The 27,187-nt window shown below is 40.7% G+C and overlaps 1 protein-coding gene across 3 annotated transcripts in view; it reads right to left on the minus strand.

Moving 5' to 3' along the window:
• LOC106902631 (glypican-5-like) overlaps window positions 1-25,123 on the minus strand; it is a 409,372-nt gene extending 384,249 nt beyond the window's left edge. For all 3 annotated transcript variants that reach the window (XM_014966275.1, XM_014966274.1, XM_014966276.1), the window contains exon 1: window positions 24,967-25,123. In XM_014966275.1, the coding sequence (XP_014821761.1) occupies window positions 24,967-25,075 (109 nt within the window). In that variant the 5' untranslated portion in view covers window positions 25,076-25,123. The remainder of the gene's footprint in view (window positions 1-24,966) is intronic.
• Window positions 25,124-27,187: the final 2,064 nt, after the last annotated feature.

The following is a 27,187-nucleotide window of genomic DNA, read 5'->3' on the forward strand; positions in this document are numbered from 1 at the left end:
TAAATGAAATTAAATCACAAGGCTCACTCTTTTTGGCCTACAGGTTATACGGGGTCAGATTTGCTGGTGCACATCATAATTTTTACTTAAGTTTTGAAAACAGATCTTAAGCAGAGTGTAGTGATTCTCCTGTTTGTTTGTGTTTTTTTTTTTAATTCTTTCAGGAATGTTTTGGTAACAACCCATCCATGCATTGCAGTTGGATCTATAATTTTGTGTTGCACAAAATCTATAATTTTGTGCTTTGTTGTCTGTGTGCACACTATCCCAATTTAGAATATTTTTGGAATAATTCTGGGACTTGTTCTGTGTCATGAGGTTAAAAAAACCCAACATAAAGACAGGCCAATCTAAATCAAGTCTGGTTAAAAAACATGCAGCTGAAGCTATCACATGGTTTTCCATTGTAAAGGGTATTCATGATACTTCTCTTGAATTGCCACCTCTAAAACATCAGGTACAGATTCACGCTTTAATTAAAATGGTTTAACCAAACAACGTCAAATGGTCTTCAATATCACTGGTGACAGACATTATGTAAGTGCAAAAAAGGATGACATTTCAAGTAGCAGATTTAGTTTTGCTCTGTAAAAACTAAATGGAATGAAAACCATTCAGGACTTTTTACTTTATGGGCAATATGCATATTTAATATATTCATTATTTTAAAAAATTGAATAGTAAACTGCTTTAATTCCTAAAACTTCAAGACCCTCCTCTCCCTTGGAGGGAGCACAACCGGGGATACATCCAAAGATAGAATCTAAATGGAGTCCAAAATTGAAAATAAAAGAATGAACAGCTCTTTGTACTTATAAGTTATGCTAAAAACAAAACACAAATAGCATCCAAATACTAACAAGAAAAGAGCCTCTTCACACTTACAGCTCAACACAACTATTAAAATAGTTTCAGATAAAATTTCATTATGCACCTCACGGATCACTAACTGCCTAGGTTTTAAATAGCAAGCCAAGATGAGAAACATGTCCAAATTACTCTAAAGGTCATCATAAAGGTTTAGTTCCATTTTTATATCCAAATCTTTATTCAAACAAATTATCACGCATGTGAATCTGAGAAATTCAAAAGGTTAGCATCTAAATAGACTTGAGTTACTTTGCTCAAGAGCCCTCAGGCTGTTGAAACTCATTTCCTGGCAGACCACTAAAACTTGTACGAAATCAAAATGGTTGATCTACAGAATATTGAGTTATTTGGTCCTAAACCAACAAAGAACCTAAGCATGTGTCTATCTTTAAAGCACACAAATCTAGTGCTAAATCTAACCTGTGGAGTCAGGGAATCTACCATGAATGGATGCGGAAGGAAGGATGACGAGAATGAGGAGTTGTCCTTGGGCATGAAGAAACTTAGTTGGCAGAACAAGAACACATGCAGTGTTTAGATTAGTCCTTAGACATGCTATACTGTACAGCATGGCCACCTTCAGCTGGAAGATCCCAAGCATCTCAAGCTGATGTGCCTGCTGCAGACACTCAGTGGAGCACACTGCACCCATGCAGAGGTTCAGCTCAGCCAAGAAAGCTTAGGTCTGTGATGACAGCTGCGAATGGTTACATAGAAAACTGGACAATGAAGTGCAAATGCTCTCGGAACACAAAGCAAAACATGGCTGTGAGTCCACAGCATGTTCAGAAGAGGAGAGACACCACCCTCCCCAGAGAGGGAACGGTCAACCAAGCACCCTTTCCACTCAGCATATTAGCATCTGACTGGACAGCACTAAATGAAGCATGAAAATGTGTGATAATTTACTGCGTCAGGATCAATGCTGGTTTTAAGGTGGCTGTTCTGCTGTATAAAATAAAAAACACTGGGACATTCACTAAAGAATAAAACTAGGCTTTACAATTAGGTGTCAACAGACAGTAGTTGCAACGTGCAGCTGCTTCCTAGGGAGGAATGTTCTTTTAACACTCTGGAAGAGCTTCAAGTCTTCTGAGACACGATTCAGGGCACTGTCAGTGCAGAGAGCACCTCCACCAAGAGAAGGAGTGTTACCTTCAGGAAGTCATCTTGGTTTGGTATTACGTAGTGGTCTTTGGTCTAGGCAAGAAGGAAGCTACCCAATCATGTTGGTGATGCTGTCTGCGGAATTTCAGACAACTCAATTCTCCTAACCAGGCAAAACTTGCAATGCTCCTGAAAGCAGCAAAAAGCAAGCATGTCCCTGCAGTCTTCTCATAAAGGGGATTCTTGCGTGGTCCCCTGCATTCTACCAATGGTAGAGTAAAAGCACAGGAGAGCCATACGGCAGGCAGAACAGGGAAGCAGGCAACAATATCATACCTATATTCCTTGAGATTCAGTGGTTTCCAGACTTTTCCATCTCTAAGCCCCATTTTTGTTGAGTTTGTAATAAACACAGCTCTGCAATTACATTTTTGTCTCGAGTTCCGAAGCCTATTAACTAGGAGCAATACAGCAACATCTCGTCCATTTCTTTCTTTCATGAAAGGAGATTAAAAGACAATCCATTCTGCTTGCAGTCTCTTCCCTGGCCTGAATGCAGATGTGCAGTGGCTCCCCAACATTTCAAACAGAGAAAGTGATTTGATCCGAGAGAGAGGGGACTGCCTCCCTCACCTTTTGCTTATCTTCCAGCCTTATCCACTAAGTCTATCCCAGGTCTTCAACATTTTGGGACACTGGATGACATGCCTTTTTTTTTTTCATTTTTTTTTTTTTCATTTTTTTTTTTTTCATTTTTTTTTTTTTCATTTTTTTTTTTTTCATTTTTTTTTTTTTCATTTTTTTTTTTTTCATTTTTTTTTTTTTCATTTTTTTTTTTTTCATTTTTTTTTTTTTCATTTTTTTTTTTTTCATTATTTCTTTTGTCAAAGCAATGCAAATAGGTATATTCATGTTTGACCATGTTTCTCATCTGCCAGGCCTATAATCTTACTACACAAATTTTAAGTAACACGCTAAGGCCAGAACAGCTCTGGTTTAACCCCTGCTTAAATAGGACCTTGCACTGTACCACCAAACGCAGAACATGTTCTGGTGGCACTTGATATGACAGCAGTCCCAAAAGGTGTGCGGTGGGTAGAGTGGGTGGGCTGGAAGTTGGAGGGATTGTAAGCCTGCTTTTTGCTTTTAGTATTTCAGATTTATTGATCTTGAAATAACAAGTCACTAAAAATTGCTACAAAACCCATCAGTCATAAAACAAGATCAAAAGCAGGCCTACAGAAAAGATGCCTGCTTGGGGAAAAGACCTTGATGGCGGCTTCGGAAATACAAGAAAGCACATCCTTAAATAATGTTTATAGCCTCAAAACTGCTCAGTTCAGACAGATTATAAAATTAGATAAAACTATCTATTGCCTTGAGTGATGACAGGAAAATGAACATTTCATCCTCTACAGAACCAGGAATCTTCAGATAAGATTTGTCTCTGCCATCACAAGATAAATCACTGTGGGTCTCATGCTGCTGTAATTTACACCAGTTATACCTAGTGTAGCTCAAAAGCCTTCACTCAAGTTACTCCATCTTCAAGTAGCTAAGAGGAGAATCATTTTTCAGATAGGGAGAGATAACTAAGAAGTTTTAGAAGCCCTCATTAGTTCTTCGCATTTTCCTTGAAGCAGTGGCATCCCTGGGCTTATTCTATCTTTGCTGTTCATCAGACTGTTATTTCTAAGCATAAAGTGGATAGATGTGTAGATAAATATTTCTTTTCATGTAGTCTTGTTTGTCCTTGATTTCGTAGGTATTTCTTTTTTGCAATAGCAAAATCATTGTTGAGGATAACGTTCTCTCAAAGCTGCTGATTATACTTAGAAGAAGGGGGAAAAGGAAGCTCTGTGAATACTAAAAAAAATTATGACAAACTTCACATCCCATTAGAAAGTGTCTAGATTACAAAGCAAAGAATTAAAACAAATCCTGATTTAAACCACTGCAATTGCATTTCCTATTCTCCAACTGAAAATGCACATGACTCATTGAAACAGACTACCTTGAAGTTAACAGTGCACAGAGAAGAAATAGTAGATAATTGCTGTCAAAAGCACAATAGCATCAGTTAAGGTCTGCAAGGAAGAGAACAACTGAACCTCAGCACGTACAGCTCCCTGTCAGCAGCCCAGGCTCCAAATAGGCTCATTTAGGGCACACAGTGCTCAGACCTCTTTGTGTGAGGTAGGAGAACCCAGGGAGCGCAGAGACACCTCGGCCTGGATGCTCTGTTGGATTAGTTTGACAGCAGGTGTGTTACCGTATGACAGCCACAAATGTCTCACAATAAATGTGGTATTGAACAGTAATGGCTTTGCTGTAAGGATGGCACCTGAGGCTATTGGAAAAGGAACGGTTAACAGGGAAGGATGGCATCTGTTACTAAATGAATAAACATAGCTGAAGAAAAAAGTTAAGATCTTTTGGACACTAAAGTCCTTCTTCAGGCAGAATTCTGACCAAAAACATTGCCTACTTTCCTTCCCAGCTATATTGGTAAATCCAGTGAAACAAAGTATCTCACCTCCTCTTATACTGTCTGCAGAATTTACTCTGTGCATTTGAATATCAAAGCATTGCTTCACTTCCTCCAGCTTTTCCAAATTTTGCTACCCTATACAGAAGCAGTAAAAGAAAGGCAGGTGTGTCTGACAGCCAGTCAGAAATCGGAGGGGAAGGTGAAAACATATTTGAGCTGCTATATTTAGCATACAAGTTACAACACCGAAATGTCATAAGAATATTGACAACAAAAATTGACTACGGTGGATTTTGGTTCTTTATGCATTTAGTTCCTCTGCTGGATTCAGTCTCCATATATTGTATTATTAAATCAAAATGCAAAAGAGCATGTGCCTGCCTCTCTATATGCATGTATAAGAAATTTCAAGTGCTGGTATCTTGTGTGTTCTTCCGGCACTTTCTCACTTCCTACCACCCCCCAGCAGGAGTGGATGAATGATCCCTCCCACAGGATCCATTTTTGTGAACTGCATTTCAGGTTGCCAGGAGAAGATTTTTAGTAATGAGTTTGAGCTGGCTCATACCAATCACGGTTCACTCATGTGCCACTTAGCAGTATATTCCATGGCACATCCCAATAAAGTCATCTTCACTCAGGCAACAGAAGCCTCCCCTTTTCTTTGGCATTGTATTTTAAAAACTTTAGTTTCATTCTGTCCTTGGAGCCGGGGTCCAAGCTCAATTAAATCAGTGGAAAGATTACCAAGGATTTTAACTGCTTTTGGACCAAAGCCAAGGTGAATGCTTTATTCAGTCTTGTAAAGACTATAAAAATAGTCTATAAAAATAAATTTAAATCAGAGAAGACCATTTCTCATTCCTGTGATTTCAGGTAAAGAAAAATATTCATCTTGGTAAGAGCTACTTTGTCCTGCACTGGCAGTATATCTACCTGCTAACATCTGCCATCACTATTCAGTAGCTTGATACTCAGAGATAGAGCCTACACGGGTGAAAATGATCATCTTAAAGGTAAATAAATCCTCACAGTAATTCCAGGATGGCAATGGCTTCAGTAGAGACTTCTCAATCAAGCACTTCTGAATCACTACAGTTTATTTCACTTCCAGTGCACAGATCAACTCCAATTATTCCAAACAGTACTGACACAAGTCAGTACACGAAAAGTGAGTTATCACTTTATGCTGTTTTCTCCTCTGATGGCTTTCTGTCTTGGGTCTGCCCCTTTGCTCCAAGAAGTATGAGCAAGACTTCACAGCAATACAAAAAAAGCAGAATCAAGCAAAGGAGGTGCCTGTGAGGTTGCCCACGATGGGTCAACTGTAAGACTTATTTCACTAACAGGAAGAACATGCTTATTTGAGGCCTTCAATCAGCTTTTGTACATTGGCAGAATCTGACAATGAACCAAATCTCTCAACAGCAGCTTCTTGCAGTCAAGCACCTTGATCGTTCACAGAATTATCATTTTTAGAAAGAAGAAAGCAACTCTACAACAACCATCACTGCTGCAGAAAGAGTAGGAATCAGGAAGGGGTGGTAGAGTCTGAGATACCACTGGAGGAGTCCTAGATGCATTTTGGGGCAGGGAGCACAGCTAGAGAGCACTCTGTACAAAAAGGTACACTACAGGGAATCTATATCCACGTAAACTCATTGCAACAAGAGCAGGGTTGAGCCAGCGCTGAAAAAAGCATCCTGCACATCCCAGCACTGCCCAAATCTCACACTGGAAAGCAAAGCCCTTTTTAGAGGGCCAGAAAAACATGGGATGTTATTTCATTCTCATACATACACCCTACATACACCAGGCCCAGAAGCAGCCCCTGATTTGTGATTTTTTATTTAGTCCATGGAGGTCAAAAAAGCAGCTCTTTGCCACATGCCAGAACATTTCCTTAGAGGATTTCTTTATGGGTAGAAATAGAAAAAAGGTTTTCCAGAGATATTAGACCATATTTGCCGTTATGACTTTCACACAACAACCTGGGCCAAAACTACTAAGGGGAAAAAAGCAGGATATAATACATGAGGAACTGATTAAATGCATGTAGAAAGGAAGTTCTAGCTTAGATAACTGGTTTTGGTCTGCTGGTCAGCTGTATTTCTGAGTGCTATTCATCCACCCACATTTACTACCTGTCCATCTGTATGAAAGATGCTTGACAGATCCAGGGCCAAACAAAACTCTGCAGCTGGGCTGGGACAAGCTAAGCCTGGGCACAGAGAGAAGGAATGAGAAGCAGCTTCTGGAGCAGCGACTTCTACATGAAGTGCCTGTGGGGCACAGGGCCTCAAGCGTTCAAAGAATCACTGGTCATGTATGGAAAATGCCAATTCTAGAAAGAAGACATGAAGAGGCGTGCTCAGAACACAACTAAAAGAAGAAGGGAGATCTAAAAGCTCCATGTTTCTACATGTGCACCTCTAAAATCCTGGTAGCAGATACATGCTATTTGTTTTTATAGAAAGCTGCTATTCCTGTTCATAGCCTTCTGTTTACAGTCAGTATTATGAAACGTAACCAAAGCAATGATAGGAAGAGTAAATAAATTATAAGCACACCTCTTTCCCACAGCAATCTAAAAGAAATTAAAGGAAACTCTCCCAAGAAATCGACAGCACAAATCAGATAACGTGACACAATTGCAAAATAGTCACAAAAGTTTAAGAAGATCTACCTGTTAAAGAAATTCTTTCTAATAAGAATCCACTAAGATTTGCATCACTATTTCCATTCCAAATGTAAACATCTGCAAGCATCCTAATTTTAGCATGGTACATCAAAGACAAAAGTCTAAATACAGGAAAAAGAAGAGAGCCAATCTCTCAAACCTTTCCCTTTCCGATTAAAGATTCAGAACAGATGTAGCTATCCGCAGCAGGACAAGGCTGTTGGGTCCTCTCAAACCTGACAAACTGCCCTTTAGTAGCTGTGAGTCAGACTTAAGGAATAATTTGGGCAGCGGGGGGAAATGTGGGGAAGACATAATGCACAACTTCCTTAATTCCAAATCCTATTCTCACATTGTTTCTTAAGTGTGCAGATATCCCAAATTTTTGGGGACTGCCAAGGCACCTGTTAATTCACTTCTGTCAAAACATAAAAAAGGTCCCAAGTCACCTGGATCAGCAGTTTTTGGAAACAGCGTCAATTATGTGATGTAATGCAGGTGACTGGAATACTACCTCATTCAAATCTACCACTTGCCAGTAATTCAAAATAATGCATTCCCATCCTAGAACACAAACACACACATAAGGAGTTGAGTGATTTGAAGTCACACCCTACTCTAACCAAAGTGCAGGTCAGTCTTATTCAGCCAAACTCCAATTCCCCTTAAACCCTGCTCTTCCATAACACAACTATTGAACTTCATTTCAACAGTCTCATAGATCTTGTTAATTACAGAAGAGGGAGTAACAAGCAAATGTTAAAGAGGTCACGTGTTTACGCACATGTTTTCAACATGTCTACTGAAACACCTACATTTGGTTCCAAGATGAACATGAAATGCTAGCAAGCTGCTAACACGGCTACAGTAGCAACTCAGTCCTCCATTTAGAGGGTAAATTTGACTGGAAAAGCAGACAGAAAATTCCCTCCTTTCAAAATGGCACTGGTGGCATGGAGGCTATCTTGCAGAAATCAGTAAGGCCTCATAGATCATCAGTACCATTCAGATCCACACCAAAAGCAACAGCTCTGCACGATGTGTGAAGAACTGTTGGAGTCAATGGGAAGCTGCTAGGCAGCAGCACTAGCTAAAATGGATAGGAAGCATGCAGAAGATTATATTTATAACAACACAAGTCTTCCTAATTCCTAAATCTAAACCATCTGAGTTTAGAGAAAATGCCTTAAGCTTTCTGCAAGGACAGCGATAATGAAGTACTGGATCTGTAATTAAGTAAACCCCAACTCCCAACAAAATAGCAAAAAAAAAAAAAAAAAAAAAAAAAAAAATTGGGCTCAGTTCAGGCCTAAGCGAGTCAGGAGGACTTGCTTAACTTCCAGTGGCCAGCTCATTAGATGTTTTCCCGTACTTGGTGAAGTCCTGGAGCTCACAGTGATCTGTACTGATTTCTGGTGAATCATCTGTGGGCTGTGCTGATGCCGTAACGTACCCCGTAACGCTGATAAGGCACTTGTGTCACTGGGATGGTTGTGATCCTCCTTAGGAAACCGCTGCTCTGGATCTTATGTTATTCACATGGTGTCTTACTGTTCCTGCAACAGCTGGCTAGGTATTGTGAAGGAAAAAAAAAAAAAAAAAAAAAGACATAATCCAACAGCTACACTTCCAAAATACTTACACTGCAGCTGCATGGCCAGAAATATACAAATGCAATCCAAACATGTCCATGAAGAAGGCACAGGACAAGGAATCCATGCTAACTTCAATTCTGATATATTGCACATATCACTTCATGGATATTTTTGCAGACAGATGATGAACAGCCATTTCAACTTAAGGTCAGATGGAAGAGTAAGTTTTAGTGAGAATCATGTTCCCATACCACGGATTTCAGCAGACATCCCTACGCAGCTCCAGCCCAGCAGTTTGCTTTCACATTACTTTATCTCTGCATCGCTCATAAATTTCAGTCTCTCACCACACCGGACTGGTCCAAATACTCCTTTCAGAGCAGCTTTGATAGCCATGCCATGGGGAGGAGGGGAGAGGGCAGAAGGAGGTGGCTCAGCTGTTCTGCCACACAATCATCCAATTTCAAACCAGTGATCCTAAACTAGTGGTAGAGCAATGGGTAAGTACAGGGCCAACACTGAACAAAGCATTCCCTGCTCTGCACATACATTCTTCCTCCTCAAGAGAGACACCTAAGGGAAAAGCATAAAGGAGGAAGGGGGGAAACTGAAGTTACGAGGTGAAAAATGATTGATCTGTGTATTCATGCTGTGTGCGGCTGAAACATGCAAGCATATAATTACAGAACAAGCACAAAAGCAGTTGTCCTTTCCACATTTCCAAGGTTTGCTACAATTCCAAAAAATTTTGAAAAAATATTTTGTCTGGAAGTAAACAGTCATGCGAATAAACTCACTTAAAATCAAGTACACCTTCTTTTAAACTAAAGCATCCCCAAAGCCTGCCCGCTTCAGCCACAATGTCCTCAACCCGCAGGCATCCTGGGAAGCCTCAACAAAATTCTGACAAGCAAATTTTGAACAAAGATGAAGCACAGAAACTCTGAAAACTGACCTAAAAATCTCAACATTACAAATGTGCTTGTAAACACTAAGACTACTATCTCTTACACTGAAAAACATGATCCTATCGGTATGATCCCTCCATCTGTCTGTATTCCTGTCTCTCGTGTTACAGTAACACTGTAATCTTCCTGGGACTGGCACGGTTTCTGAGGTTTTTATATACAGCACAGTGAGGTCCTAGCCCATAAATAACATGCCACACATGACAGCAACAGCAATAAGTCACTTGCAGTTAATAACTGGAAGAAAAAAATATTTTATCCTCTCCTTTACCACTGTACACACCTAACAGTTTAGATCAATAATGAATTATGTTACTAAAGGCATGCATACAAATTGCTCTAAAAGTAAAAAACAAAATACCACTGCATAAGAGATGAGGAATTAATTTTTCTGGGAAAAAAAAAATATCAGAAGAATTTGAGACATTCCACATTTCCCTCCTAAAATAAGGTAAGATAATAATGAAAGTGTATTTCCTATACCAGTTAACATGAAAAAAAAAAAATTATTTTCCAAGTAAAAATCCTTTTCATCCATTGAGAGTCTACAGTTGGCAGAAGAGAGCACACTGCACACTAAAGATGCTACACCATCATTTCTTGGGCACAGAGCTGAGGTTTGAACCTATTGTTTTCTCCTGAACATGCTTGCTTTGACATACGTGCTCTCTTACCCGTGTCAGTCTCACTCAATCATTTTCTTTTTGAAGCTTCAAAATGCAACAGTGAGAATGAAGTAAGGATTTCCTGAAATCAGTCCTTTTGCATTTAGTTCATTATTTCCAATGGTTTTTCTCATATTTTTATTTTCATATTTTATACTATTCTCATATTTTAGTTGTCCACCCATTTCAATATTTCAGTACCTATAATTCTTGCTCAAAGAACATGTAAAATTTTGCATCTACAAGTGGCCTAAAGGAATGCCTTTCCTGGTTTCAGTCTCACAATAAAAGGATTAATAAAACAACGAAAGGAATTTAAACAATCACCTTCAGGAGAAAAGGATGTAAAATTAAAAGCTGAATTATCATTGAAATAAAATCCCCCATAAACCAAGGGACAGTCAATGGTTGTCTTTTTTTTTCATTCCAAGCAAGTTTGGGACAGGAACTATCCTCATATACTTACATCCCCATTCAAAAAAATCTCTTTGTCAGAACACATTGCTCCTCAGGTCTTCACCCACTCTTTTTTACAAAATGTCAGACTAACAAGGCAAGAGGGGACTTGGACTTGATCACACTGAGAGCAACTTCATTTCATAAGATTTAGGGAAGTACTCACACAGGCAGTAGCAGAGTCAGTGGGATGGGGGGCTTCATATAATTAGAAGCTGAGCAGTAATGCTGCGTGTATGGAACGTGTCGGAAGAGAAATAGAGGGAGAAAATCACCCATATTCTAATTCACAGGAAGGAGGCCACTGAAATTTCACGAGGAAGCACGTAACTCCAGAAGAAAGAAGACACTAAATGAGATTCCAGAAGCACTGTCACCAAAGCATTGCCCTCACAACAGCCACCCTGTTAAAGCCTCCCCAAGTAGTCAAGCTCTCAGATTCATTTGCTTTCTCTTTTTTTCTTTTTAGGAATAAACATTTCCTCTCCAGCTATCTTTGTATTTTCTTTCTGTCTGGACTGATTTATCATTGATTTCTCGGGCTACGCTTCCACCATGCTTTTATACTCTGGAGATCCAGTCAACAGCCTTAAAAGGTACTGGAAAGAACAGAGGGAAAGAAAAATATAATTATGACAACAGACAGGTGAACTATGGACACAGAGATACAAGATAACAAACACATGATGTGTGTGTTCATTAGATTTCTTGTTCTACTGCCAATATGCCCTACCCACATTGCACGAACAACAGTTATAAATAGGTAATGAAGAGACCATCCCTTCCCCAAATTGCTTACATTCTAAGTATCAAATGACAGCCAAAGCCAGACAAGCTCAGGAAGCAAGTTTACATGATGATTATAAAGGCTAAATGGATGGTGTCTTACCTAGATGATTTGCTGTTTCCTTTTAAATGTATTTAATGTGCATTTCTCTCACCACTTCACATGGAATTATACCAATGCTTTCAAAGCCTTGAGCCAAACAAGTGTGTAAATTCTGTATTTAATCACTTCTAAAAATAACAGAGATACCTAAATAATATAACACTTTTGCTTAACAGTCAAAGCATTATAGTTCTGCTAACCAGTCAAAAACTTTGATAATCATAAGTATAGAGTGATTACCAATATAAGCTTATGGCAAGATTAATATTATCCAGTTATCCACAAGCCCAGTTCTGCATATTGAATTCTTGAAAAACAACTGCACGTTATTTTATAACTCAAACCTGCACATAACATGCAGGGGCTCTTTTAAGAGTAAATTACCCGCAATGCTGGTGACTCCACATTATCCCTGTTGATTGCCAACTGATATAAGGTCATTTCAATGTAATACGACTTGATCAAAGATTTTCCTATATTTAAGAAGAAATCTGCTGTTAACAATATAGTCACTAGCTTTAGTTATGCTAAAAAGACGTCTGTGGACATGATCTTTGTTACTAGATATGGTTTGCAAGATTGTGATTTACTTTTCATGGATATAATTAACTGTTCTTCCTAGGTTTTCATTAGATTTTCCACTTTATGCTTTCAAAATAGCAAATTCAAGTCACTGGAATTTTCTGACGAAAGAGTGGTTTCCTCCATTATTCCCCCCTTTGTATTTTCCCATGTTCTTTTAAAGACCAATAATCTCTTCTTCCTAACAAGCTGGCCAAATGACAAGGCACGGTGAGGCTGGGGGGGAGAGCATTAATGCAATCAGAAATGCACAAAAATTACCAAGGTCAACGGTTATTTACATTAGCATAGCAGTTAGGGATGGTAATAAAACACCGGGATCACAGGTACTGTAGAGATGCAGGATAAAGCATGGTGCCTGTCTCAGAGCTGCCAATAAAAGGAAAAGCAAACGACAGCCAATAGATACACACACACACAGGGGAGGAAGGACAAAAAGGGGGCAAGAACGTGACAAACCTGGTCAACATAACGGGCAGTGGATTCAGCGTATTTTGGGTTGAGGGGAGGAAGGACAAAAAAGGGGCAAGAATGTGACAAACCTGGTCAACATAACGGGCAGTGGATTCAGCATATTTTGGGTTGATGTTTCACAAGGATTTTGTTAATCATGACCTTAAGAAAAGCTTTAAGAACAGCATTCAAAGAAGACAATAAAGGCACAGGAGATTTTTACAGAGCTCACTCTCTAACGTGAAAGACAGCACAGGGAAAAACCAAAAAGGTACCCAGCTAAATTTTTATACTAAGTGAAAGAAAAGGCCAGCATTACTGCCCTCTAACAGCAATCACTGAATCACAGGTGACTAGCAGCAGAGGACACACTGGGAAATACCAGATGAAAGGCACATTTTAGATGCAGTAGGGTAGCACTACCAAGGAAATAGAAACACACACAGGGGAGGAAGGACAAAAAGGGGGCAAGAACGTGACAAACCTGGTCAACATAACGGGCAGTGGATTCAGCGTATTTTGGGTTGATGTTTCACAAGGATTTTGTTAATCATGACCTTAAGAAAAGCTTTAAGAACAGCATTCAAAGAAGACAATAAAGGCACAGGAGATTTTTACAGAGCTCACTCTCTAACGTGAAAGACAGCACAGGGAAAAACCAAAAAGGTACCCAGCTAAATTTTTATACTAAGTGAAAGAAAAGGCCAGCATTACTGCCCTCTAACAGCAATCACTGAATCACAGGTGACTAGCAGCAGAGGACACACTGGGAAATACCAGATGAAAGGCACATTTTAGATGCAGTAGGGTAGCACTACCAAGGAAATAGAGAATGTGATCAGGAGTTTGGCTAGAAAAATTATTTTTTTTAGTAGGATTCAGATAACCTTGAAAAAAAAAAGTGAAACACAGTGAAAACAGTAAAAAGCATTGGATACTTGATTTTCATAACACGTACTATGGGAGATTAAACAGTATGGGAAAAATCAAGAGGCACAGAGACTCTTAGAAAACATGAGAGGCTGGGATGAACTTCTGCACGTATTCATTTTATGTTTAATAAGCACTACACAAAAATTTTAAAAGTGAAGGTTTATTGGTTTTTTCCCACATTTTACTTTCAACTTCTGTGTGTGTAGAAATAAAGCCTATTCCTTAAATTTATGGATAGCAGATCATCACATCATCAATAGGAATTGATTCCAATTTCTATGAAAAATGGAACAACACAAGACACCAGGTAAGAAATACTTTCATTCTCATAATCTACAGCATGAAAACGTCAATCTGAACCTAGAATCTTGGCAAAAGTATACACTGGGAAAAATCAAGAGGCACAGAGACTCTTAGAAAACATGAGAGGCTGGGATGAACTTCTGCACGTATTCATTTTATGTTTAATAAGCACTACACAAAAATTTTAAAAGTGAAGGTTTATTGGTTTTTTCCCACATTTTACTTTCAACTTCTGTGTGTGTAGAAATAAAGCCTATTCCTTAAATTTATGGATAGCAGATCATCACATCATCAATAGGAATTGATTCCAATTTCTATGAAAAATGGAACAACACAAGACACCAGGTAAGAAATACTTTCATTCTCATAATCTACAGCATGAAAACGTCAATCTGAACCTAGAATCTTGGCAAAAGTATACACAGAACTTCTGAAAAGGTATTATTCCAAAGGATCACAGGTAGTCTTCCAGCCAAAAAGAATACCTCACACCACGTTTAGTGACTGAACACATACAAGCTGCACAGCAAGTTCAATAATCACCATTCACAATGTAACGTTAATATTTACGCACAGTGTCCCTGGCACATCTCCAAGATTTGCTTTTAATTTTGCACATTCAGAAGATAAAAGGTGAAGAGTATTAGGGAATATCACACTACAAAATTATTTTCATATGTTGCTGAGAAAAGGACAATTACAGAAGAATTTAACACCCCTTCTCTCACCTCACATTCAGACAAAGACTGAAGCCTTAGCACAGCCTCGGGCTCTAAAACCATAAATGGCATATAGAAGATGAATAATTATACGGGCAATAACTATACTTTTAAACAATAAAACTTAAGAATCAAGTGACACAATGGAATTAGTAGGCAGCATATTTAAAACAAGAAACCTGAAATTGTGGTCAGCATGTGGTCAACACTGCCTTTTTTTATTTTGATGGTCAAAAAACCTGGTGAAAAAGGAACTGATGAACAGTGAGCCCAACAGCAGATTATTATACCAAGAGATAATGGGTGCATCTCAGCCTAGACTCAAGAAGTTCTTGAATTATTATTCTCCAGGGAACAGTAGGGTAAAAAAAGGAAGTGTGTTCATATTTCTGATATATTTCCCTGTTTATTTACTGGCCACTGGACAAGACTGTGTTAGGTGGCCCTGCAGCCTCAGGGGGTTCATCAACCCAGTATGACCACCTGTGTACAGCATGGAGGTATACATGGCAGATGCTGACATTTCATCAACTGAGAAGGCACTAATAAGTAGGATAAAACCAGGGTGGCAGAATCAGACCACCTCCCATGAGGGTAATGCTTCACCACTATGGCCCATTAAGATTCTTGGTTACAGAGGCTACCGATTGGACTAATGGACTACCTAATGGACTCTGGCTGACCTGCCCTACAGTTCTTCATCTCCTTACCACTCTCTTCAGCTACCTGAAATGAGGTTTTAGCCATGGGGGGGTTGGTCTCTTCTCCCAAGTCACAGGCGACAGGACAAGAGGAAATGGCCTCAAGTTGCACCAGGGGAGGTTCAGGTTGGATATTAGGAAAAAAATTGACACTGAAAGGGTTATTAAGCATTGGAATGGGCTGCCCAGGGAAGTGGTTGAGGCACCATCCCTGGAGGTTTCAAAAGTTGGGTTGACATAATGCTTAGTGATATGGTTAATGATGGTTTTTATCAGAGTTCGGTTGATGGTTGGACTAGATGATCTGAAAGGTCCCTTCCAACCTAGACAATTCTATCTTTTGCTGCCTCCGCCCACCATTAACCTTCCTCTGAACTAAGGACATGCTAAGCACACTGGATCCATGAACTTTCAGACAGTACCAAAATACAAAGGAGGAATCTTATCAGCAAAGAATTGACGCAGACTATCCCTTCCTCATACCTCGCTGCTCTGAAACACTGACCTGGTCCACAGTTAGGGCAAAGTAGCCCAATTGTGCCAAGATCAAGTAAAAAACGAGCATCTCAGTCTTCCAGCAAACACTTCAGGAGACTACAACCAGCCAAAGTTCCCTTCCTCTCCAAGGTCTCCAGAAATCACAAATACTTTTTTAGAGGGATGAGATCACAATAAAAACTAAAGTTGCATTCTTGGCTCTTCCTATGGTATGACATGCCACTTTAGGAAAGATTTTTTCCTCCCTGCCTTGCTTTATCCACCTCTAGCACCAATGCACCCACACTGAAGACCTTTGCTTAAGATCTAGAGACAGGAAGTACCCTCTTGTGGTGGGTCAACCCCAGCTGGATGCCAGGTGCCCACCAAAGCTGCTCTATCACCCCCCCTCCTCAGCTGGACAGGGGAGAGAATATATAACAAAAGGCTTGCAGGTCGAGATAAGGGCCGGGAGAGATCACTCAGCAGTTACCGTCACAGGCAAAACAGACTCAACTTGGGGAAACTAATTCAATTCATTACCAATCAAAATCAGAGTAGGGTAATGAGAAATAAAATCATACCTTATAAACACCTTCCCTTCACCCCTCCCCTCTTCCTGAGATCAACTTCACTCCTGATTTCTCTACCTCCTTCCCCCGACCTGTACAGGGGGACAGGGAATAGGGCTTGCGGTCAGTTCATCACATGTCTCTGCCTCTCCTTCCTCCTCAGCAAAAGGACTCCTCACACTCTTCCCCTGCTCCAGCATGAGGTCCCTCCCATTGGAGACAGTCTTTCACAAACTTCTCCAACATGAGGCCTTCCCCATGGGCAGTTCTTCTCAAACTGCTCCAGTGTGGGTTCCTTCCATGGTGTGCAGTCGTTCAGGAACAGACTGCTCCAGCCTGGGTCCCCCATGGAGTCACAAGTCTTGCCAGCAAACCTGCTCCAGGGTGGGTTCCTCTCTCCACAGGTCCTTCCAGGAGCCTGCTCCAGCCCAGGCTTCCTATGAGGTCACAGCCTCCTTCAGGCATCCACCTTCTCCAGCATGGAGTTCTCCACAGGCTGCAGGTGGATATGTGCTCCACTGTGGACCTCCATGGGCTGTCAGGGGGACAGCCTGCCTCACGATGGTCTTCACTACAGGCTGCAAGGGAACCTCTGCTCTGGCACCTGGAGCACTTACTACTCCCCTCTTTCACTGACCTTGGTGTCTGCAGGGTCATTTTCTCTCATATTCTCACTCCTCTCTTCCAGCTACATCCACACAGGGGTTCCCCCCCACCTTATATGTCACCCCAGAGTTGCTACCACTGTCACTGATGGGCTCAGCCTTGGCCAGTGGCAGAATCTTCTTGGAGATGGTTGGCATTGGCTCTGCTGGACATTGGGGAAAGCTTCTAGCAGCTTCTCACAGAAGCCACCCCTGTAGACTCCCACTATCAAAACCTTGCTGTGCAAACCCAATACACCTATAAAGAGCTACGTTTACATTTCAGAGAACAGCAGCAGGCAAAAAAAAAAAGCTGGTCTTGTCATAGAGATGAAGAGAGTCTTCTCCCACCTAGAGCCCCACAAAAGACAGCAGTAAGTCCACGAGCATGCAGTTCACACACACGAGGCTACAGCTAAAAAGGAATATTCCAGCCTCCCTTGGGCTGTGTACATAAAACAGCCTTTCATTCCAGCTAGAAAACACAGATTGTTTGGTGCACTGGAATAGGAATGAATAGTATACAGGAGGTGGACAGAAATACTTTAATGGAGCCTCTCTCTCTCCTCTCTCTCTGTAGGGAGTCATTTTTGCATTGAGCCAAAACCAAATTATACATCTCAGCCAGCTTTCAGCTCAAAGGTCAGCAGAGTACAAAACTCCTCTTAGCAGGGTTATACAAGTAGAAAGGGGTGGGTAACAATTTGTCTGAATAAAAGACGAAGTACTACGGGATTACAAAAAAAAAAGCTATTTAAAAAGCAACACTTCTGCACTTCTATAATCCAGCAGTAAATAAAGGAAACCAGAGGCATTGCTGGTGATGGCTGGCAGGTTTCTGCTGGTGATGGTTGGCTTTTTTTTTTTTTAAATAGCTCATTGATTTTGGCCTGCATCCATCTTCAGCATTGTGACTACACTTCATACAGTAATTAACTACAAACCAGAGTACACTTCTCCAGCCAAGTCTTTTCTGTTTTGTAAATTTCATTGCACTTCAACACCATTAACCAGCCACCCCTATTTCAAGCTGATATTCCTAAATTCAGAAAAAATAAGTGTCAGCAACACTGCAACTCAGACAAAAGCCAAGAATATTTTTGATTCCACATGGCTCTGAGTGGCAGTGTACTTATATTACTTGTTTCTGGGAATGTTCAGGTCAGTCGCTGACTGGGCCCACTAATGGTATCCAGCCCAAGATCCACAGAAACCAGCCAACCCTTCCCATTCACCAGAGAGGATGCCAGATCAAAAATGTTGTGCTTGAGTATTTTTTGGATTCAACTAGGCATTAAGTTTCAGGCATTTTACTGACAACCAGGAGTCACTGCTATAACTGTGTTACCCCCTCCACCTTGTACCATTCATGTCCATCCCAGTTGCCTGCTTGTATCAGATGGTAACGGGACAAACGATGTGTGTGCACAGCCATGGCACTCCAACTCCTGCTATCAGAAATAGCTGCAAGGAGCTTTCCCAACCAGCATCTCCCCATTCCATATAAAGCAGAACTTAATCGCAGCTTTACCAAAGCTCTCGAGTTTGGAGCGAGAGGAACAGAGCACGACAAAGCTGATCTACCCTGCTATAGCTGGAAGAATATGGGAACACCCGGTCCTGCCATTTGACCCCCCTCCAAGGTCAAATGAATGCTACTTCAGAGAATCAACACTAAATTCCAACATGCTTGCATTCATGAAAGAGCTTTCTCTTGAGAGGCTGTGAGTGAATAATTCCTATTGCCTGCTGTAAAAACAAGTAGAGTGGAAAAAATAGTCTTTTTTTTTTTTAACTGCTGAGCTCAAACAAAGCTTTTCACCGTATCTCTGATACCTGTTCATTTGGTGACTGAAACGCGATGTAGGTTTCAAAGGATCTTGCTCTGCCTCTCTGCAGAGATCATCAACAGACCAAATAAATTACCAGTGTTTGGATTCTCATTACCTCAAATTAGCCTCAGCACAAGATGACAAGAGCAAAGCCCAGCTTTCTGTGGGTCCTTACATGGCACCTGTTGGCACTCCCTAAAGGACACAGAAAAGGGAGGCCAGGTTTCTCTCTGCTGTCTGTCCACAACAAAGCTTTCCCCTCAGACTATTGATACCTCTCCTGACAGCAGCTCCCAGCCTGCGCGCCCGCACCACTCTTAATCCACTAACAATGAATCACTGCCTTGCTTGGAAGCGTCCCCAAGGAGTGCAGGGACTGCAGGAGGGAATTGGGGAGGAATAGAAGGATGACTGTGCCAACTGACACCACAAAGACATAAATCTAAGCTAAAACTCTACATTTGTAAAAAAGGTCAGAACACAGAAAACACTACGTCCAAAGAAGAACTTTCTGGTTATCAAAGGAGAAAGAACGTCACAAAATAAACACCTTCTGTTTGATCATTTGTTTCAATAGTTCTGCTGGACATTTCAGGCTGCTGTCACAGAAGCAGATAAGCACATCTTTGGATGGGACGAACTGACCTGCTCCAAAATGCATCCAAAACAAAGCCACCCGTGAAGAGCCAGAGTGTGACATACTCAGATCATTTAACAGGTCCGTTCTCCTCTGTTATGCGGCTCCTGCTCCAGTTTGGCACACTGACCTATCTCACCCACTTATGCCACCCTGCCTTTGACTCCACTTGGAGCAGAGAGTCATTAATAACACACCTGTGGAGTGACTAATACCGTGGTTATGACTTTTAGGCTACACCACGGACCAAAAGAGAAAGGGAATCCAGCAAACCATGGAACCCTGTCCATTAAACCCTCCCTCAGGGGCCTGGTTACATTCAACATGCCAAACACCCAAAAAATTTTGTGACAATGTATGATTTTGCAGGAGCTGAGTCTGATGATGCTTGCCAAGCAGCCAGCTGGCCCTGAAATGAAATTCCTTCCTCTCTCCCTCCCTCCTGTCCTGATACTGATGGGGAGGGCATTTTCCAGCCTGCAATTGATGCCAATGAGTCTCTTCCTACTCACATCAGGTGTAACAGCATTAGCGACAGGAGTTCAAGCGAAAAACCATCCAGGCAGAAGCTTGATTTATTAAGTGTTTGAGCAAGGTCTGGGTTGCTAATATTGAAAAATCTAAAGGGGGGAAAAATAGCAGGATTGAACCGTTTAGTGCTAAGGCTGACCATATGTACAGACTGGGCTTTAGCCCAAATATAACAAGCCTGCCCACAGCTGTGGTATGTTTAATCAAGTCTTACAGACTAATTATGTTGCACAACTAAACCCAGCACCTGTGAAAATTGTCTTATTTCAGCTGTGGGCAAAGCTACTTAAATAACATTTTCAATTTCAAAAAGAAAAATCAAAACAAAATCCATTCAAGTCCAAAACGTCCACAGCCAACTGCAGTACCCCAACAGTGTAGAGGGAATATTTAACCAACCTCACATCAAAGCACCTACTCACATGAGAAAGCTCTTTCCTATTAATACTTGTAGTATCTAATTGCAGGTCTTCAGAAGTAAGTGTCTTCTGACTTCCATGAAAGAAAATAAGGAGATGAGAACTCAAAAAAATCCACAGTCTGTCACCCACCTCCAAAAAGTTGCTCTCTCTTCCCACTGAAATTTAATTCCTACCACTATGTGCTCAAAGCTGGACTCCTGAAAATCCATTTCTTATACCATGTTAGTCTTGAAAATAATTTTATCAGTATGGGTATAATATTAACAGTATTGTCTGCTAAAAGTGCATAAAAAGCAGTTAAGATTTCTTTTTCTCAGCAGTAGGCAGCAAGGCTAACTACTGCTTTGCTTTCACTACACTAATAGTACTAAAAATGTGTATATATAAAAGAAAGTAAATTGTGCATGAAAATTGTACAAAAGCTTTTCACCGTATCTCTGATACCTGTTCATTTGGTGACTGAAATGCGATGTAGGTTTCAAAGGATCTTGCTCTGCCTCTCTGCAGAGATCATCAACAGACCAAATAAATTACCAGTGTTTGGATTCTCATTACCTCAAATTAGCCTCAGCACAAGATGACAAGAGCAAAGCCCAGCTTTCTGTGGGTCCTTACATGGCACCTGTTGGCACTCCCTAAAGGACACAGAAAAGGGAGGCCAGGTTTCTCTCTGCTGTCTGTCCACAACAAAGCTTTCCCCTCAGACTATTGATACCTCTCCTGACAGCAGCTCCCAGCCTGCGCGCCCGCACCACTCTTAATCCACTAACAATGAATCACTGCCTTGCTTGGAAGCGTCCCCAAGGAGTGCAGGGACTGCAGGAGGGAATTGGGGAGGAATAGAAGGATGACTGTGCCAACTGACACCACAAAGACATAAATCTAAGCTAAAACTCTACATTTGTTTACATGCAAGCTTAAAAAAGGTCAGAACACAGAAAACACTACGTTCAAAGAAGAACTTTCTGGTTATCAAAGGAGAAAGAACGTCACAAAATAAACACCTTCTGTTTGATCATTTGTTTCAATAGTTCTGCTGGACATTTCAGGCTGCTGTCACAGAAGCAGATAAGCACATCTTTGGATGGGACGAACTGACCTGCTCCAAAATGCATCCAAAACAAAGCCACCCGTGAAGAGCCAGAGTGTGACATACTCAGATCATTTAACAGGTCCGTTCTCCTCTGTTATGCGGCTCCTGCTCCAGTTTGGCACACTGACCTATCTCACCCACTTATGCCACCCTGCCTTTGACTCCACTTGGAGCAGAGAGTCATTAATAACACACCTGTGGAGTGACTAATACCGTGGTTATGACTTTTAGGCTACACCACGGACCAAAAGAGAAAGGGAATCCAGCAAACCATGGAACCCTGTCCATTAAACCCTCCCTCAGGGGCCTGGTTACATTCAACATGCCAAACACCCAAAAAATTTTGTGACAATGTATGATTTTGCAGGAGCTGAGTCTGATGATGCTTGCCAAGCAGCCAGCTGGCCCTGAAATGAAATTCCTTCCTCTCTCCCTCCCTCCTGTCCTGATACTGATGGGGAGGGCATTTTCCAGCCTGCAATTGATGCCAATGAGTCTCTTCCTACTCACATCAGGTGTAACAGCATTAGCGACAGGAGTTCAAGCGAAAAACCATCCAGGCAGAAGCTTGATTTATTAAGTGTTTGAGCAAGGTCTGGGTTGCTAATATTGAAAAATCTAAAGGGGGGAAAAATAGCAGGATTGAACCGTTTAGTGCTAAGGCTGACCATATGTACAGACTGGGCTTTAGCCCAAATATAACAAGCCTGCCCACAGCTGTGGTATGTTTAATCAAGTCTTACAGACTAATTATGTTGCACAACTAAACCCAGCACCTGTGAAAATTGTCTTATTTCAGCTGTGGGCAAAGCTACTTAAATAACATTTTCAATTTCAAAAAGAAAAATCAAAACAAAATCCATTCAAGTCCAAAACGTCCACAGCCAACTGCAGTACCCCAACAGTGTAGAGGGAATATTTAACCAACCTCACATCAAAGCACCTACTCACATGAGAAAGCTCTTTCCTATTAATACTTGTAGTATCTAATTGCAGGTCTTCAGAAGTAAGTGTCTTCTGACTTCCATGAAAGAAAATAAGGAGATGAGAACTCAAAAAAATCCACAGTCTGTCACCCACCTCCAAAAAGTTGCTCTCTCTTCCCACTGAAATTTAATTCCTACCACTATGTGCTCAAAGCTGGACTCCTGAAAATCCATTTCTTATACCATGTTAGTCTTGAAAATAATTTTATCAGTATGGGTATAATATTAACAGTATTGTCTGCTAAAAGTGCATAAAAAGCAGTTAAGATTTCTTTTTCTCAGCAGTAGGCAGCAAGGCTAACTACTGCTTTGCTTTCACTACACTAATAGTACTAAAAATGTGTATATATAAAAGAAAGTAAATTGTGCATGAAAATTGTACAAGTAAACACCGCCACATGCTAAAAAAATAGCAATTTATTCATTTCTAAGTCTGAGCGAGTTCCCACTGCTGCAAGAAACATGACATCTGAAAGGCACCTGAAAGTTTCTAAAATAAGGATATTTCTTTTCTCAGACTTTAAATGTGCTTTTGGCACACTCACACTTTATCATTCAAAATAGCAACAAATCAAAAGAGACCAAATGGACAGAGCTAATGCAATGCAAAGATCTTCCCTCTCAGTAAATGTCTCACACAGCACTACTCTTAGCAACAGAATGTTTATACAGCACAAGATAAAGAGAGGCTTTTCACTGACACCTGGGACAAAACCAAAGAACAAAAGCAGCTCCCAAGGCAAGAGAAAAAAGTTACATTTTTCAAGTGTTCCCACCTAATGTGGACAGAAGGCCAGCCGTAACAAGTTACAACAAACAACCTATTTACCCACTTCCAGAAAATGCTTGTAAATTTAAACTGTGTGAAATGTCTAACTGCTTCTTTCATTCCATCAAAAGGCTTCATCAGTGACAGACAATAAAGCCGCTGGCTTGACCTAAAGGGGCTGGTAGGTTAATCTATTCTGACCTTATCTTTATTCAATCATGATACTGAAAGATTGCTTGAATAACTTACCAGCATTTAACAATGCCAACAGTCACCCTTTTACCTACAGTGCTCCTCCAAAGCACCCTGCAACCAAATTTTTAAATTATGGGGGACATTAAAAGTTTTCAAAATTAATTGTAAAATAAACCAAAATGCCATTTCTCGCTCATTGGTACACAACAGAGGGAAAAGGTAAATGACCAAAATCAGAAGAACATTTTTATCTTGCCCTTGCACATGCCTTTCAGACTTCCACCATAGCTTATTGTCAATTTTAGATAATATGCTATCTCTTGTTAACTGTCAATCACATCTTTTATTTATAACAGTTTCACTCAACAGAAGAAACTAGACAAAAAAGCTACTATTTGATAAAAACTGCCTTGTAACAAAAAGCTTAATCATACACACCTAAACACTTTGTATTTTAATAACTGCTGGCTTGTTTTCAAAACCCATTCCATGAGGGTGCTCAGCACTAAACATAGCAAAGCACTGAGTTAAAATTAAGCATGTAATTAGGCCCACAGAAGTCAGTAAGCTGGATTCATCACTCAATGATTGATTTAATCACTCAACTCTCATATATTTAAAGTTCACAAGCTATGCTTAAATGCCTTTTGGGAGAAAAGTCTCCAGCGCTCAACATTGTATAGTGCACAATCCTACACAGGCATTTTCCTGCCTTTAATAGTACAGTAACTGTCTGTATGAAGAAATCACATAGACTTACACCAACCTGTTAGAGAAAAGGTTTGTTCTCTAGCTTTGAGAACATCAAGAGTTATGAGAACAGACTTTCAGCACAGGCTCCTTCATGCGTTCACATTTAACTGTGTGGCTGTAATTCTTGAAAACAGATCACTCTTCACGTGACCTGCCAGGGAGTGAAACATTTTCACATGAAGAGCTGTGTTCTCACTTGTCATATCAGTTAGAGCACTTACTCTTCAGATTCAACAAACAAACGCATTTTCATGTAACATTCTACATCTGTAATAGGCTGGCAACACAAAATAATATCAAAAGCATAAACAACCACCAGGCACCTACATGATAATTGAAGATGCCTTAAAAAAAAAAATAATCCATGCCAATCTTTCTTTAAAATGATCCTAGGAAAAAGGTCTAAGCTTAAATCTATTCCTAATTTGATTTAGGCAGATGCTTAAAATACCAGTCAAGATTAAGTGCCATCACCTTTTCCCTAAAGCAGGATCATCAAAGAACAGGGAACTAAACCATAAGCCAGTGACTACAGCATGCAATGCAGAAGAAATTAAAAACAAAGTAAAGAGCTTTTCCTTTTGATTGCAGAGGATAATTTTATAAAATACCCATAGGAGTGCAGGGACTCAACAGTTCCTACCTTGAAAAGCTGTGATATGACCAACGATCATGTACTTTAGTTCAAAATTCAGTGCCTGGATACTTTGAGTCCTCTCCCTTCGAACAGCTGCCTGGTAGCTTTCTTCCATTTTTTTGGTGCAACACGTTGGTGTGCGGTGTTGACAGATCTGTAAATCTGACTCTTAAAGCAAACAAGAAAAACACAATAATTAGAAAACTTTCCATCTTACATCATTAGCATAAATAATGCTTCTTAATGTCAAAACAATCACCACATTTAAAATGTTGAACAAAACACAACCCACAAGGAATGACATTGTGAAACTCTTATTGTCTCAAGGATGTTAATTTATGACTTTCACATGACCTACATTTGGATAACATCACATTATCAGCTGCTAACTTATTTTACATTGTTGTTAAAAACAGTGGGCACATCATCATCTAAACACAGTCAAGGGCATAGCAGAATCATTGAAGCTGCACATTCAACGGGGAAGCATTTCCCCCCTACACCTTGTGCTTCAAGCATCATAACTTGAACATCTGTGTGAAAAATATCCCCCTGTGTAGTCTCTTGAGGAACTACCTATTCTCTTACTCTAGGGGAAACCTCTCAAAAATCTTTGAACTCCTAAGCGGCTCACACATACCCTCCAAAAAAGAAAAAAAAAAAGGGGGGGGCATTTGAGTCTCCTAAAAGCTATATAGCTGGAGTGGCCTTTTCCTCCCTTTTCTCTCTATTTTTAACATGTTTAGCTTCTTTCTGAATCAGATTTCAAAACCAGAAGCAATAGTTGCAACAAAACAGAACTGATCTCTGCAACAGCCCGAATTTGGCTTTCTAGGGCCAGAGGTAAGAAACTGACTCCACACAGAGAGAGACCCATAGTGCACACCACCGCTGGGAAATCGGAGATGGCTGTTCCAGTTTCAAAGCTTAACACACAGTGAGAATCAAGAAGTCTTCACCTGAACCAAAAATAACCATTTTTAAACTCAGCCATATACAGACAGATCTCCACCTACTTAACAGTAACCTTAACATTTTTGAAACCAAGGTCTAGCCTGCCTACGTGTAATGTAAAGGCACTGAAATCAGTCCCACCTCACAACTACAGAGAAAGTTGATTAAAAATTTAAATTTTTGGAATATTTTTAATATTTTTGGGGATGGTTTGGGTTGCATTTTTTTGGGGAGGGTGGGGGGTGAGGGAGTGTTTTTTTAATCATTTCATCTTCACATGTGTTTCAGTAAGTTTAGTGCCCTTAATTAGAAAGTCTACATCACAAAGAGTTGTGATGGACACTCAGGATCTCTTTGCTCTACATCATGGGATCTACAGGTACCAGAAAGTTCCAGAAAGGAGCTCTTACTGACTACAGATGAATATATTCTGGGGCTTTTACAAATATATGTTTGAAGAAAGGGAGGAAAAAACACAAGGGACTATTAAGCAGAGCAAATCAAAAAACAGAGGCATGCATAAAAAAATACCAGACCCAAAATAATTACACTATATTAAAAAGCAGGTATTTCTGATGCAATTTCTTAGTAAAACAAGTGAGAACACCCCAGCAGGAAGCTTCGTGACGGCATGTTTCAGGCATTACCTTCCCTCCACCTCCAGGTGGAAACGGGGGCCCTGAGGGAGAGGGGCCACAGGTGCCCACCTCCATCCCGATCTCTCAGGCCTCACGACCCCTCCAGGGAAGGAGACACCCTTTCCCAGGAAGGCCAAGCTCCCCACTCCCACCCTGCCATGGGTTTTAATGGCTATTTCAACTCTTGAGAGCACCCGGTGGCAGGTTGGGCCCGAGGCAGCAGCCGGGCACTGGCACCCTGCCTGCCGCCAGGCCCAGAGCTGGTCAGCTTGGGGTAGAAATATTAATGAGCAATTACATGGCATTAATCCTCACAAGCTGGCCTTGTAGGTTAAAGCAGCAACACCCCATGAGCAGTTGAGGATGACGAAAAACAAGAGGGTTACACAAAGATACACACTGAAAAAGCGGCAGAGGAAGATCCAAGCAGGCAGGCTGAGCTGAGGGCCAGCTGCAGGCCAACAGGACCAAAGCTGCAGGGAGGTGCTTCAATAAAAAAAAAATCAACAAAAATAAAAACACCCAGCTCGTTGAAACGTCTCATCTGACTTGAAAATGTTGCTTCCAGTTTACAACCACTCTCGTTTGAAAGCACGGCTAGTTCACAAGCACCAGTGTTGTCACAGACTGGATAC

The sequence above is a fragment of the Calidris pugnax genome, unplaced genomic scaffold (assembly GCF_001431845.1).
Source record: "Calidris pugnax isolate Ruff unplaced genomic scaffold, ASM143184v1 scaffold65, whole genome shotgun sequence".
In the NCBI taxonomy this organism is placed as follows: Eukaryota; Metazoa; Chordata; class Aves; order Charadriiformes; family Scolopacidae; genus Calidris; species Calidris pugnax.